Genomic DNA, 16,247 nt, shown 5'->3' with positions numbered 1-16,247 from the left:
CAGCCTCCTACGCTCCAGAGAAAAATGTCCCAGTCTATCCAGCCTCTCCTTATAACTCAATCCATCAAGTCCCGGTAGCATCCTAGTAAATCTTTTCTGCACTCTTAATTTAATAATATTCTTTCTATAATAGGGTGACCAGAACTGTACACAGTATTCCAAGTGTGGCCTTACCAATGTCTTGTACAACTTCAACAAGACGTCCCAACTCCTGTATTCAATGTTCTGACCGATGAAACCAAGCATGCCTAATGCCTTCTTCACCACTGTCCACCTGTGATTCCACTTTCAAGGAGCTATGAACCTGTATCCCTAGAGCTCTTTGTTCTGTAACTTTTCCCAATGCCCTACCATTAACTGAGTAAACCCTGCTCTGGTTCAATTTACCAAAACGCATCACCTCGCATTTGTCTACATGAAACTCCATCTGCCATTTGTCAGTCCACTGGCCCAATTGATCAAGATCCCACTGCAATTGGAGATAACTTTCTTCGCTGTCCACCATGCCACCAATCTTGGTGTCATCTGCAAACTTACTAACCATGCCCCCTACATTCTCATCCAAATCATTAATAAAAATGACAAATAACAGTGTGCCCAGCACTGATCCCTGAGGCACACCGCTGCTCACAGGCCTCCCGTTTGAAAAACAACTCTCTACAACCATCCTCTAGCTTCTGTCAAGAAGCCAATTTTGTATCCATTTCGATACGTCACCCTGGATCCCGTGAGATTTAACTTTATTCAACAACCTACCATGCGGTACTTTGTCAAAGGCCTTGCTAAAGTCCATGTAGACAACATCAACTACATTGTTACCCAGATTCTCCCCCTGCATTATCCCCATAGTCCACACATTTACTCTGCTAATCCCCTGAGTCCACACACCTGTGGACTCCAAGAGGCAATTTACCATGGCCAATCCACCTAACCTGCACATCTCTGGGCTGTGGGACGAAACTGGAGGAAACCCACAAAGACACGGGGAGAACGTGCAGACTCCATACAGATAGTGACCCAAACCAGGAAACAAACCCGGGTCCCTGGCACTGTGCCACCTTGCTTACAAGAGATTGATGCTTTTAAATCATTATAACAACACGGCAAAAATGTGCATTGGTTCAAAACTTTCTCCAAGAGCTTCTGAAGGTAATAGTGAACTAAGTCGAGTTTGGTTTGTAAATTCTTTGTGTAGGTGGTTCCGCGACAATCATAAACATCAAATTTATTTAACCCAATTCCAAAGTTCTCTTGACTGAGATTTGAACCAATGACTGTTCAGTTGCTGTTCAGTTCCTGGCTGCCAATGCACCCTGGGTGATAATTGGTGACGGTGATGCTTCCCGACATCACTAAAGATAGCGACACAAGTGGAGCTCAGCCCACGAAGAGACCAGCCCTGATCTTATTGAATGGCGGGGCAGGCTCGAGGGGCCAAATGGCCTAATCCTGCTCCTAGTTCTTATACTGTGATTGCATTTGACGAAGAGGATCGAGAGAGGGCTCGTGGGGTAAATAAATCTCTGCACAAAGCTCCGTGTAATTCCAAATATTTCAAGAGGAAGTTTTAAAAAGCAGCAAAACAAAAACGTAAACAGAAAAATTCGAATGGGTTTAAAGGTGAAAACATTCTTAAAACAACAACCGTGCATTTATATAGCATCTTTATCATCTCAGGGTGCTTCACAGGACAGTAATCGAATGAAACGCAGCAGCTGAAAAAGCATTAATTTTATTCCGGAGTTGAGGAGAAGCTGCTGGATTGTGGGGTCTGAACTAAACTGGAACTGTTGCTGCAAAGAAAACTCCCAAGATTTTGAACAAATCAACTGCAGCCCTCTGAGAAATGCAAAGTAGTTACTGCACCTGCCTGCCAGCGTATCCACTGACTCCGGGTTTCCCCTCCAGCCCTGGGGGGCCCTGCAAAATAAAAACACCCAACGTTAATATACGCAACACTACAACACATAACGGCCCGAGATTTCCAATTTGAGACTGCGCCCCGTGGCGAGAGAGCGGCAACGTGGGGTGGAAACATGGCAAATTCTTCAGCCCCCACCTATTCCACGGCTGGGCAGCTCGCAGCCCCACAGCCCGAGCCAGCTGCCATCCCCAGCCTTCCTCCTCACCCCCAGAACCAGTCTCATCAATCTTCTCTGTCGTCCCTCTCATGCCTTCCTGGGCGGCACAGTAGCACGGTGGTTAGCACTGCTGCTTCACTGCTCCAGGGTCCTGGGTTCAATGCTCGGCTCGGGTCACTGTCTGTGCAGAGTTTGCACGTTCTCCTCATGTCTGCGTGGGTTTCCTCCGGTTTCCTCCCACAGTCCAAAGATGTGTGGGTTAGGTTGATTGGCCATTGCTAAGAAATTGCCCCTTAGTGTCCAGAGATGCGTAGGTTAGAGGGATTAGTGGGTATAATGTGGAGGGATATGGGCGTAGGGCCTGTGTTCAGTGCAGACTCGATGGGCTGAAGGGCCTCTTTCTGCACTGTAGGGTTCTATGGAAGGGCAGTACCCAGAAGTGGTTGCAACATTGCGTGTGACGCCAAGATTATTGAAGCTGTGTCAAGCAATCAAATCCACTCCACTGCCTTTTCTCCACAGTGCTGTTACTAACCCTGCATCATCTTGTAATATCTGTGCAGATTGTGTGTTCCTGTGTATCTGGTGATGACCTGTACAAAGGAAGTGATGTGTCGATAGTGTGGGAGTTGTCCCCGATGTGGCCACACACTCAGCGTGGAACAGCTGCTAAAGAGCTCCAAGTAAACCTTTAAAATCATTATTCCTTTTTTCACCATGTTCATGGAACTTTACAATCCGGGATAATGTGCTTTATTTAAAGATAAAGATAAGAAATGCAAGTTGCAGACGTACTTTCAAGTCTTGTATCCCTTATTAGTTTTGTTTTGCTGCCCCTGATTATTGGTGTAACAGGTTAACACAGTGACACCACATTTTGTAACGAATCCACACAGTCAGTGCATGATCACAATCGCTGCTAAACCTTTCTGTAGCGTTTGCCATTCACCCACATGGTTGATTTGCAAACTCGGATATTTATCTCGCTCTCAGTAGTAGCAGATTAGAGATTTGTGTTTCATTGAGCCAAAAAGCTCTCAAACAACAGGAATGTGAAGATTCAGCCAGGGAAATAAATCTGCTCTTGTTCCGAGTGTCGGCTGTACGTTAAGCCACAATGCTCACAAAAGCAACACTCTACATTGCAAAACCTTTATTACGTTACATCGAATCTACCAGACAGGAGCAGGCCATTCGGCCCAACTGCTGTTTACTTACATTTCATCCTGCAATGCAGAAGGAGGCCATTTTTAAGACGCGGGTTGATGGGTTTTTGATAAGCGAGGGGATTAAGGGTTATGGGGAGAGGGCGGGAATGTGGAACTGAGCCACGACAGATCAGCCATGATCTTATTGAATGGCGGGGCAGGCTCGAAGGGCTAGATGGCCGACTCCTGCTCCTGTTTCTTAGGTTCTTATGTTCTTACTCAGCCAATCGAGTCTGCACCTACCACAATCCCACCCCAGGACCTACCCCCATGTATTTACCCCAGCTACTACCCCTTAACACTAAGGGGCAATTTAGCACGGCCGATCCACCGAACCCGCGAATCTTTGGGCCGTGGGGGGGTGGGGGGGTGGAAACAGGACGAAACCCACGCGGGCACGGGGAGAACATGCAGACTCCACGCAGACAGTGACCCGAGCTGGGAATATATCCGTGTTATTTGCCTCAGCCACTCTGTCTGATTGTGAGCGCTCACCGCTCGCTTGGTACAGAAGTTTCTCCCAGATTCCTCATGGATGTATTATTAGATGTAGGGGGAGGTGGGTGGGGTTGGGGGGGGGTGGGGTGAGCGCCAGCCATCCAATGCTGTGACAAGCAGCTCTGTACTAAGTGAGGTGAGAATGTAGCTGTTGGCAGGGAGAGGGGGGCAGTACATACCTGCGCTCCTGGTGGGCCGGGCGGACCTACGTACCCTTTCGCACCCTGAAACAAAAAGGAATAGAAGGAATAAACGTTCTCCTGTCACCAGTGAGATCGAAACACTCTGCAACACCTCAAATTCATCTCACACCCAAAAGATTCCCCGCCACCCCACCCCCCACAACCCCTCAAATTCATCTCAACACCATAACCAGCGGCAGGTCGATCTGACGACACGTTTAGTTTCCCCGGATAATCGGTTTGTACATTCGGGGCGGAGTTTTACCAGCTCGTCCGCCCGAGCTTCATACGGTCCCGCCCGAGGCCAACGGAGAATGCCGTTCTCCCAGCCTTGCCCTCTCCCGGAATCGGGACGGCGTGCCGGGAAAATTCCAGCCTCAGAACACAAAGGAATGTAAATATCAGGAGCTGAAGGACCCCATTCAGCCCCTCGAGCCTGTGTCCCAGCCCAACATCTCCACGCAAATCTCCTCCCACGCTTCTTCATCTCACCCGAACAACACAACCATCGATTCCTCTCTCCCTCATGTGATTATGTTGGTTTCTTCTTCAGTGTATCAATACTATTCATCTCCCCACTCCCCGTGGGACCGAGTCCCACATTCTCCCCACTCCCCGTGGGAGCGAGTCCCACACTCTCCCCCACTCCCTGTGGGAGCGAGTCCCACATTCTCCCCACTCCCCGTGGGAGCGAGTCCCACATTCTCCCCATTCCCCGTGGGAGCGAGTCCCACATTCTCCCCACTCCCCGTGGGAGGAGATTCCGCAGCCTCACTACTCCCCGTGTAAACAAGTTTCTCCCGAGATCCCGATTGGATCCATTATTGACCTCCTTAAATTGATGGTCCCCTGAATCTGGACTCCTCACAATTGGAAACACCCTGACTGAAATCATTGTGAAAATAGCACAGAATCCTTCCAACGTTCTCCTCCCCAGTGATCTGACCTCTGACCCTTTAATTACATGTGTAATTGTTCATACCGTGACATAAATCCCAGAGAAAGAGTCTCCACAGGCAGGAAGGGGGGCCAGTGGAGGTACAACATTATTTTTTTAAAAAGCTGGAGACAATCCAATCAGTTTAATCATTCTCGCTCCATGTGTTGGCAATCACATATGAAAAAATTTATATCAGCCAAATAATCTGATCAACTGTGTAATTCAAGCTATCAGAGCAGCTCCAATTACAGCCGCAACCAACACTCCACTTTCTAATAGTGCTGCAAATCTGAAATAAAACAAATACTCAGCACGTCAGCCAGTTTCCGTAGACAGGGAGAAACAGAGTCCGCAGCCCCTCCCAACTGTGGGATCTTCCAGTCCTCTCAAATTCAACAGACATTTAAGTGGCTTGGCTGGGCCTACCCAGGTAATGTGGGCAGGACAGGCAGCGTGCGACAAACTGCCGGCCACTTGTGTGACGTCCAACCACCACAGGTACCTCACTCCACACCCAGCCATGCCAAGGTAACCACCCGTGGAGGCTGCGAGAACAGCCTGCGGCAGAGGGGAGCGGAATGATCGGATAACGACCATATCATCCACAATGATCCACCGGCAGTATTTTCAGATTAGGCAGTGGGTCGGGTTGTACTGAGCGACAGAGTCCCTGCACCTAGGGGCATTTGGTATCCTCTTTCTTGGTATATCAAATGCCCTGGACCTTGGCGGTGGACGTGGGCAGGAGGCTCCTGGCTGTGGAAGAAAACGCCTTCATTTCTGATGCCAATGATACCAATTTACCACGGAGGGCATCAGTGTGATTGAGTGGGGTTTGTGAGACCTTACTGGGATGTGAAGGGCTATATAATACCACATTACCCAGATCTCACTGAATAGGGACGGCATCTTCAAAATTATTGTGGAGCTGAGGAACAAGACCCAGTCCATCAATCACACCAGCCTCCCATCCATTGACTCTGTCTACGCTTCCCTCTGCCTTGACAAAGCAGCCAGTATAATTAAGGACCTCACGCACCCCGGACATTCTCTCTTCCACCTTCTTCCTTCAGAAAAAAGATACAAAAGTCTGAGGTCACGTATCGACTGACTCAGGAACAGCTTCTTCCCTGCTGCTGTCAGACTTTCGAATGGACCTCCCTCGCATTTGTAGTAGAGGTGATACAATTTTGTCTTTTAAGAAACATTTAGACAGTTACATGGGTATGATGGGTATAGAAGGATATGGGCCAAATGTGGGCAATTGCAACTAGCTTAGGAGTTTAAAAACAAAGGGCATGGACAAGTTGGGCCAAAGGGCCTGTTTCCGTGCTGTAAACCTCTATGACTCTATATCACGACAAATGTAAACATTGAAAAGGGTGTTGAAAGGTGAAGCTGCGGAAATCCCTCTGAAGCAATCAGAATGTCAGGGAGCTGAACACAGACAGTCACAACTTCATCAGTCCACCTCCGAGAACCTAACTCTCACCCGCGAGTCAGAACTGACTGGTTGGGCTGAATGGCCTCCTCCTGTTCCAATGTAATAGTTCGCCCATAGAGATCTATGCTGCTCTCCCATTGGACACTGCAAGTCAGTTAAGATGTCTCAAAACTTCCTCAGTTCACTGGGATTGGATGGTCATTGTACACTCCAACAACAACCATGGAGAGATAGCACAAAGAGAACAAGGAACAAAGAGAAGTACAGCACAGGGACAGGCCCTTCGGCCCTCCAAACCCATGCCGATCATGCTGCCCTAACGGAAGTATAAAAAGCATCCTCCTGCCCTTACTCAGTCCCTATCCCGCTCTTCCCTCTCTATCCATGCACTCATCCAGATGCCTTTTAAATGTTCTAACCTCCTCTGGCAGTGTGTCCCAGGCACCCACCACTCTCTGCATCAAAAACTTCCCCCACACATCTCCCTTAAACTTTCCCCCTCTCTGCGCCCCCTTGTAACTGACACTTCCACGCCGGGGAAACAGAGTCGGGAATATTGAAATCAAAATGTTGCCAGATCAGAAGACAGTATCAGTCAGTAAGCTCAGAGTCAATGGGTGAATCTTGGTGTGTGTGTGTGTGTGTGTGTGTGTGTGTGTGTGTGTGTGTGTGTGTGTGTGTGTGTGTGTGTGTGTGTACGTGTGTGTGTGCGTGTGTGTTGGGAAACCGAGACTGAGATGAGTACAGGTTTCTGGAGGTCAGGAGATGAGACGTTTGAGTGAGCTTCTTGTGGAGCTGTGACTGGAACCATCAGCTCCCCAATCTTTACAATCCATCATCTCAGCTTCTCCAATCTTTCCTCATTCCTGATGGTGTTCTGGGAAACCTTCTCCCTAAGTCTTCCCATTCATCCTAAAGTGCCAGAGAAATGGCCAGCACGGTGGCACAGTGGTTAGCACTGCTGCCTCACAGCGCCGGGGACCCAGATTCAATTCTAGCCTCGGATCATTGTCTGTGTGGAGTTTGCACATTCTCCCCGTGTCTGTGTGGGTTTCCTCCAGGTGCTCTGTTGCCCTCCCAGAGCCCAAAGGTGGGCTAGATTGATTGGCTATGCTAAATGGACCCTTCATGTCTGAAGATGTGTAGGTTAATATGTGGGGTTACTGGGATAGGCTCTGGGTAGATTCTGTGTCAGAGCTTTGGTGCAGAATCGATGGGCCAAATGGCCTCTTCCTGCACTGATTCTAATTGCAAACAATAATCCAGCTGGAGTCGACAGTGCTTTGTGAGGGTTTGCTTTGATGACATTGCTTTTGTGTTCAAAGTCCCTCGTACAAAGCAGTTATCCTCTGGGGTACACGGACTCAAAACATTAATTGTGTTTCTGTCTCCACAGATGCTGCCAGACCTGCTGAGTATTTCCAGCATTTTCTGTTTTTATTTCAGATTTCCAACATCCGCACTGTTTTGTTTTTATCTCGTGTGCTTATTCACCTCGTGACATCCCCATCAAAAGTTTCGTTGATTGGAAGAGAAAATGCTGGAAAATCTCAGCAGGTCTGGCAGCATCTGTAAAGAGAGAAAAGAGCGGACGTTCCGAGTCCAGGTGACCCTTTGTCAAAGGTTTTGTTAAAACGTATCCCCAGGTCCCTGCTCGAAACCCTCAGGATAGTATCTCATACATTAATGTTCCTTCTTGCTCTGTCATTGTTCTCAAAATGAATTACTTCACGTGTATCTGCATCAAACAGTAGCTGCCAGTGAAGTACATATTTTCATTCAATCGTGGACATGGGCTGGCCAGCATTTAAAGTAAAGTTTAAAGTTTATTTATTACTCACAAGTAAGGCATACATTAACACAGCAATGAAGTTACTGTGAAATTCCCCCAGTCGCCACAGTCCGGGTCAATGCACCCGACCAGCACGTCTTTCAGAATGTGGGAGGAAACCGGAGCACCCGGAGGAAACCCATGCCGACACGGGGAGAATGTGCAAACTCCACACAGACTGTGACCCAAGCCGGGAATCGAACTCGGGTCCCTGTGGCACAGTGGCTGGCACTGCTGCCTCACATTGCCCATCCCTACTTACCCAGGGGTGGGTGAGAGTCAACCACATTGCTGTGGCTCTGGGGTCGCGTGTAGGTCAGATCAGTTAAGGACGGCAGATCTCCTTCCCTTAAGGATATTAGTGAACAAGATGGGTTTTTCCGATATTCGACAATGGCCATCAGTAGATTTTCAATTCCAGATATTTTTTATTGAGTTCAAATTCCACCATCTGCCCTGGTAGGATTTGAACCTGGGTCCCTAAAACATTAGCTGAGTTTCTGGATTAATAGTCTGTCAATAATATCACTACGCCGTCACCTCCCCTTATGAAACTTCTGAAATGTGATTGCTGTTATCATTTAGGAATTGTTCACAGCCAGCTCCCACAAACAGAAAATGATCTGAACATCTGTTTTTGGGATGTTAAATGAGGCTTAATTATTGACGAGGACACTATGGGGAGAACTCCCCTGACCTTCTTCGAAATAATCCCAGGGGATCACCACCCTGAGCTAATTTTATTCTTAACCACCACCCCTTTACGACACTATGCTTCCATTTTCTCAGTAGATTTGTCAAAAGTCTTTTTAAAAGTCCGGAGGTATGACATCCACTGCACTATCTTTACCATCTCTCTCTCGGTTAATGATATTCTCCAAGGTCTAACATTATCCTTGCACCTTCTCTGGTGCCTCCAGATCCTGTTTATAACACGCGCACAATGTTCCAAGAGTTTTTTAAACACACTTCAACACAGATATAAACAATATCGGGTTCCGTTGCAGATACAGCCTCACCGCTCTCTGGGTGAAGTCATGTCTTCTTAATTCCTGACTGGAATGTCTGGTGAGTATTTTATACTGACGGCCTCGAGTTATAATCCGCCCCACAAGAGGAAATATTCTTTCTAAACCTTTGAACATTTCAATCCTGGTTGGGTTATCCCCCTCAGCTTTCTCCGTTCCAGATGGATTCGCCTCTCCTGACTGTATAACTCCCGTCTCCCTGGTATCATCCTTGTAAAGCTCTCGTTTACATCTCCTCTTCAGGCTCATTGGCAGCAGGGGTCAGCAAGGCAGAGAGGGTTAAGGGTCCCCAACAGGGCGAGAAGAGAAGGATTGAGGTGGGTTATCATGAGAAAGTAGGCCAGTGAGGAATATTTTGGGGAAAATTAAAAGGCAGGTTTGTTACAGCCTTGTTGGGTCCATTCTTTTATTTGAACAGACGGGGGGACAATATTGGCACAAAATTTAAAATGAATTTCTTCTATTGAACAGAACTTAGGAAAGTTAACATGACAAAAGTGAAAAGTAAGTGAGCTTGGAGACTGTCTGCTAAACTCGTTGCTGAACTGAACTTGAATATGACTTGAAACTGAACTGAAAACACACACTAAAATCTACAATATGTCTCAACCCTTATCTAGTTATTGTAAATGTCCTTCACAGGCTGTCTCTGTTGAGAAAAGTAAGTCTTGCAGCTGCTGTTATGAAAAGCTTGTTTTGCCCGTATTGTGTACCCTTTAGGAATGCAGTCAATTTTTTTTAGCTAACCCAGAATGTCTTCTGGTTTTTCAAAATGTAGTCAAGTTTGCAGTGTTAGTTAACCCCAACAGTCCAGCATTTAAATGTAATAAGAACATAAGAACATAAGAAATAGGAGCAGGAGTAGGCCATCTAGCCCTTCGAGCCTGCCCCACCATTCAATAAGATCATGGCTGATCTGTCGTGGCTCAGTTCCACATTCCTGCCCTCTCCCCATAACCCTTAATCCCCTCTCTTATCAAAAACCCGCGTCTTAAAAATATTTAGCGAGGCAGCCTCCACCACTTCAACGGGCAGAGAATTCCAGAGATTCACCACCCTTTGTGTGAAGAAGTTCCTCCTCAACTCCGTTCTAAACCGCCCCACCTTTATCTTGAGGCTGTGCCCCCTAGTCCTATTATCCTTTCTGAGCGGGAAGAGTCTCTCCACCTCTATCCTATCCATCCCATTCATCATCTTATACGTCTCAATGAGATCTTCCCTCATTCTTCTAAACTCTAACGAGTACAAGCCTAGTTTATTCAGCCTCTCCTCATAGCTCAACCCCCTCAACTCCGGCATCAGCCTAGTAAACCTCTTCTGCACTCCCTCCAAGGCCAAAATATCCTTGCTTAAGTACGGCGCCCAAAACTGCACACAGTACTCCAGCTGCGGCCTCACCAATGCCCTATACAGCCGCAGCAAGACCTCCCTACTTTTATATTCAATCCCCCTCGCTATGAAGGCCAGCATCCCATTCGCCTTCCTGACCACCTGCTGCACCTGCAAGCTGGGTTTTTGTGACTCATGCACAAGGACCCCGAGGTCCCTCTGCACCGTCACCTGCTGCAGTTTTTCGCCACGTAAGTAATAATCCTTCCTACCATTATTCCTACCAAAGTGGACCACCTCGCACTTGCCAACATTAAATTCCATTTGCCATTTCCTGGCCCATTCGCCCAGCCTATCTAGATCCTTCTGTAGACTCTCCACACTTTCCGCACAATTTGCCGTTTCACCAATCTTGGTGTCATCAGCAAATTTCAACACTCTACACTCGGTTCCCTCCTCCAGATCATCTATATAAATGGTAAATAGCTGAGGCCCCAGCACCGACCCCTGGGGCACTCCACTAGTCACCATCCGCCAATCCGAATAGCACCCATTGAACCCCACTCTCTGCCTCCTATTTGACAACCAATCCTCTATCCATGCTAACACCCTACCCCCAACTCCATGTCCCCTGACCTTCTGCAATAACCTCTTGTGAGGTACCTTGTCAAACGCCTTCTGAAAATCATCCACCGGCTCTCCTCTATCCACCGCCCTAGACACATCCTCATAGAACTCCAGTAAATTTGTCAGACACGACTTCCCTTTAACGAAACTGTGCTGCGTCTGCTCTATCAAGCAATTCCTCTCAAGATGCCTCGCTATTTCCTCCTTGATGACGGATTCTAACATTTTACCTACAACAGACGTTAAACTAACCGGCCTATAATTCCCTGCCTTTTGCCTGGCACCCTTCTTAAACAACGGCGTAACATTAGCCGCTTTCCAATCTTCTGGCACTTCCCCGGAATCCAGCGACGTCTGGAAAATAACCATCCGCCATTTCTTTCAAAACCCTTGGATGCATTCCATTCGGTCCTGGCGACTTGTCCACAATATCACATAGGCAGAAATATCTTAAAATGAAGTCTTTACACAGGCTGAAGCGAACAGGGTTAAATATATATCGGATCTCTCACGCCTCCACTCCCTCAGGCAGCAGAAACCAACCATCAAACCTGATGAAACATGGCTGGAATTGTACAAAATCAAAATAAATGAGGAAAAGATTAAAGATAATGCCAATTTAATCAAGGTGCAGGTAATATGACAAGCATCACTGCAAGGCAGGATAGATGAGAGAAAGCCGACATCTTTCAATATTTGATGGAAAAGTTAATTGAAATAATCCTGATTCCAATCCTGCGGCTGTGTCAGTGTGACTCAGGGACAGAGCAACTCTGCATCTGACCCGTACCATGGTTGAAATATGTTACAATGAATTATATAGAATATACATGATAGAATCAGGCCATTCGGCCCAAATTGTTGATACTGGCATGTTGATACTGTTCCAGAAAACCTTTCTCCCCAACTCGTCTTCGCCTCATCCTAAGACCATGCCCTTCTGGGACGGCACGGTGGCACAGTGGTTAGCACTGCTTCCACACTGCTCCAGGGACCAGGGTTCGATTCCCAGGTTGGGTCACTGTCTGTGAGGAGTTTGCACGTTCTCCCCACGTCTGTGTGGGTTTCTTCCGGGTGCTCTGGTTTCCTCCCACAGTCGGAAAGACGTGCTGGTTAGGTGCTTTGGCCGTGCTAAATTCTCCTTCAGTGTACCCGCAGAGGGGCCAGAGTGTGGCAACTAGGGGATTTTCACAGTAACTTCATTGCAATGTGAACGTAAGCCTGCTCATGACTAATAAATAAACTTTACTTTTCTGTTCCGATTTGTATGTTTACCGTTCATTCTCACTACTCTCTGATTGAAGAGGTTTTCCCTAAATTCCCTGTTTATTAGTGACTGTCTGAAGTTGGTGACCCTTATCTCTGATCCCTGCACTCTATCCAAGGCAAAGCATGATGCCAGCACTGAGCACCATACTCCAGATGTGGTCTATTCATGGCTTTGCACAGCTGTAGCTAAAACTCCACTGTCCTGTATTCCAGCTCTGTTTATATAAGGTTCTGTAACTGGATCTCCTGCACGTGGTTCCAGTGAGACTTCAGATATGGTGGGCATGGTGGCACAGTGGTTAGCACAGCTGCCTCACTGACTCTTCAACAGAGTATTTTACCCGAGCTCATCCCCATAACCCAACATATTTACCCCACCAATCCCCCTAACCTGCACATCTTGAGAGACTAAGGGGCAATTTAGTGTGGCCAATCCACCTACCCCTCACATCTCGTTGGAGTTTAGAAGGATGAGGGGGGATCTTATAGAGACGTATAAGATAATGAAGGGGCTAGATAGGGTAGAGGTAGAGAGATTCTTCCCGCTTAGAAAGGACAGCAGGACTAGAGGGCACAGCCTCAAAATAAGGGGGGGTTTAGATCGGAGTTGAGGAGGAACTTCTTCACTCAAGGGGTGGTGAGTCTCTGGAATTCTCTGCCCGTTGAAGTGGTGGAGGCTGCCTCGCTAAATATATTTAAGTCACGGGTAGATAGGTTTCTGATAGACAAGGGGATTAAGGGTTATGGGGAGAAAGCGGGTAAGTGGAACTGATCCACAACAGATCAGCCATGACCTTATTGAATGGTGAGGCAGGCTCGAGGGGCTAGATGGCCTACTCCTGCTCCTATTTCTTATGTTCTTATCTTTGGACTGTGGGAGGAAACCGGAGCACTCGGAGGAAACCCACGCAGACACGGGGAGAATGTGCAAACTCCATACAGACAGTGACCCGAGGCTGGAATTGAACCCGGGTCCCTGGCATTGTGAAGCAGCAGTGCTAACCACTGTGCCACCGTGTCATCCATGGTGACCCAGTTGCCACTCGTATGGGGTGAAGTTGCTGAGTAAGTGACAACCACTTCTCTTATCATTAGACAATGATAATGATAACAATTCTTACTTGCATTTGTATAGCACCTTCAACATGGTAGAACATAGAACATTACAGCGCAGTACAGGCCCTTCGGCCCTCTACGTTGCGCCAATCTAATGACCCTCTAACCTAAACTATTCCAATGTTATCCATATGCCTATCCACTGACCATTTGAACACCCTTAAAGTTGGACAAACACCCCAAGGTGTTTCGGGAGAGCGATTTCAGAGAATATTGTCACTGGGCGACAATGAGAAAATGTTAGACCAGCAATGATTAAATGTGATGTTCCCTAAAAATATTAAAATCACCTGCTGGGTTTCTGCTTTAAGCTATTAAAACTCAGCGCAAGCTTGGCCTCGAACCACTCCGGCACTCTGATTCTTTAAAAATTCACTCAGCAGGATGTGTGTCACTGGCTGGGTCAATTCAGAAGCAGCCACGTTGATGAGAACCTGGAGTCACGTGTAGGTCAGACCGGGTAAAGCCTCCTTTCCCATTCGTGAACCAGGTGGGTTTTTGCCACAATTGACGGTGGCTCCCAGACTTTTATCAAATTCAATTCAATTTGAAATTCAAACTTCACCTTCTGCCATGGGGGGAGGGATTTGAACTCAGGTCTCAGACCTTACCCTGGGTTACCATATCACTGACAATCCCACTGTGCCACCGCCTCCCCTCACTTACTCCCCTTTTAATCTCAGTGAGAATCCCGCAGAAGCGGAGAGAAGTTTTACCTTTTCGCCCAGGGGACCTGGTGGGCCGACCGGACCAGTGGGACCTGGATCACCCTGTGTGAGAGAAGGTTCACAAAGTCAGACGCGAGGCAGAAAACCGCACGTTTTAGATGAAGGCACAGGAACTCTGCAAATACCTCTCTGCGCGGAATCTCTCAATATTTCAGAATCCAAAGAGCTTACAGGGGAAGAAGTGACAGAGCGAGAGGGATAAAGCAGGGGGAGTGGATAACTCGACAAGGATTTATTTATTTACAAGGATCTACGAGAGCAGCGGCATGTCCGCAGATAGTTCTGGAATGTCTCTGCCTAAGACAGCTCCTCCCCAAGGGTGATTCCACACCCTCCCACCCATGCCCCGATTGGTCACTCAGACCCTCACTCTGTTGCGTTGCCATCACCACAGGTGGGTAAATGAAGCTGAGGGATGATGGGATAGGTTTGAGGGGCTGAATGGACTCCCTCTATCCCAAACTTATCAACAGCCGATCCATTTTAAAGTGATATCCCCCCCCCCAGCCTGATCGGCTAACATCGCTCTGCACCCAAACAGGCTCCTACAAACTGAAAATATTCACTCAAATCCAACACCACATGCAACACGAGGACATGGAAAGCTAATGGACATCAACAATCCACCCAATCCCCGCGCAAAACCAAACCCACGTGAAACAGAAACAGATGGAGCACAGACATCGGAACAACGCATGCACCACACCGGCAAACCTTTGCAAAACCACGTCCCAGTGTTGTTATCATGCACGTCGACCAGGTTCTAGAGCCCTCACTCCTTCGGTCACACACTCTCCTCAGGAAGGAGCGACGCTGAGCTAACAAAGCGGACCATGCAGAACAATCAACAGAGAAGGGGATGAAATGGCAACACAGACACTAGAAGACGTAACACTCCCAACGGGACAGCACATGGATGACAACCCAGTCTGAGTTACCTGTTCTCCACGTGGTGCCTTAGTGGGGAATAAGCCTGGTTCTCCTTTTGGACCCTAATGTAGGAATTATGTACACACCAACATAAACAAAATACAGACAAGTCAACTCGCCATGACTTATCAGAAACAATACTAAACAATGCAGATGATCAGAGATTTAAAAAAAGTTATAGAAATAACTGGAAAGAATTCTCATTTACTGCAGTCAATATAACACAACAACAGATTTGTAGGATCTCACTGGCTAACTGTTAAATGGAATACTTACTTGTTAGTTCTTACCACTGGAATTGGCAAAACTTATCAACCTTTGATAGCTCTTTTTTTCATTGGTGAATTAAGTTCAAATCCACAAATGGAAAGCCACTTCCACAATGGAAATATTCAGTCAGCATGTTGTCCCTTCTACACCCACAGAGAGTTTGTTTCAATTCAATTCAAAATAAGTCTACCATCAAACTGGGGGAAAATATTTTGCGATTACTCACACAGGATCTTTAAATGTTAAGGATTCTGTTTTTGGCACATTGTTAGCAGAAAGTAAAGTCATTTTAAAACAAAGCATCCTTCTTAATTCTCTTAATTCTTGTTGAAGTTGTACAAGACATTGGTAAGGCCACACTTGGAATACTGTGTACAGTTCTGGTCATCTTATTACAGAAAGTATATTATTAAACTAGAAAGAGTGCAGAAAAGATTTACTTGGATGCTACCAGGGCTTGATGGTTTGAGTTATAAGGAGAGACTGGGATTTTTTTCCTTGGAGTGTAGGATGCTGAGACGTGATCTTATAGAGCTGTATAAAATAATGAGGGGCACAGATCAGCTAGATAGTATCTTTTCCCAAAGGCAGGGGAGTCCAAAACTAGAGGGCATAGGTTTAAGGTGAGAGGGGAGAGATACAAAAGGGTCCAGAGGGGCAATTTTTTTCATTCAAAGGATGGTGAGTGTCTGGAACAAGCTGCCAGAGGCAATTGTAGAGACTGGTACAATTTTTTTCTTTTAAGAAGCGTTTGGACAGTTACATG

The 16,247-nt window shown here is 47.0% G+C and overlaps 1 protein-coding gene across 1 annotated transcript in view; it reads right to left on the bottom strand.

The window, feature by feature from the left end:
* Window positions 1-16,247, bottom strand: part of col24a1 (collagen type XXIV alpha 1) — a 317,299-nt gene that overhangs the window by 196,272 nt on the left and 104,780 nt on the right. Inside the window, exons 6-9 of the mRNA XM_080195089.1 lie at window positions 15,220-15,273; window positions 14,270-14,323; window positions 3,967-4,011; window positions 1,867-1,920 (exon numbers count right to left, since the gene is read on the bottom strand). Coding sequence (XP_080051215.1) covers window positions 1,867-1,920; window positions 3,967-4,011; window positions 14,270-14,323; window positions 15,220-15,273 — 207 coding nt within the window. The remainder of the gene's footprint in view (window positions 1-1,866; window positions 1,921-3,966; window positions 4,012-14,269; window positions 14,324-15,219; window positions 15,274-16,247) is intronic.

The sequence above is a fragment of the Carcharhinus amblyrhynchos genome, chromosome 9, assembly GCF_965287045.1.
Source record: "Carcharhinus amblyrhynchos chromosome 9, sCarAmb.v2.hapA, whole genome shotgun sequence".
Classification (NCBI taxonomy): domain Eukaryota; kingdom Metazoa; phylum Chordata; class Chondrichthyes; order Carcharhiniformes; family Carcharhinidae; genus Carcharhinus; species Carcharhinus amblyrhynchos.
The sequence above is the reverse complement of the archived record's forward strand: the minus strand, read 5'-3'. Positions and strand labels throughout refer to the sequence as shown.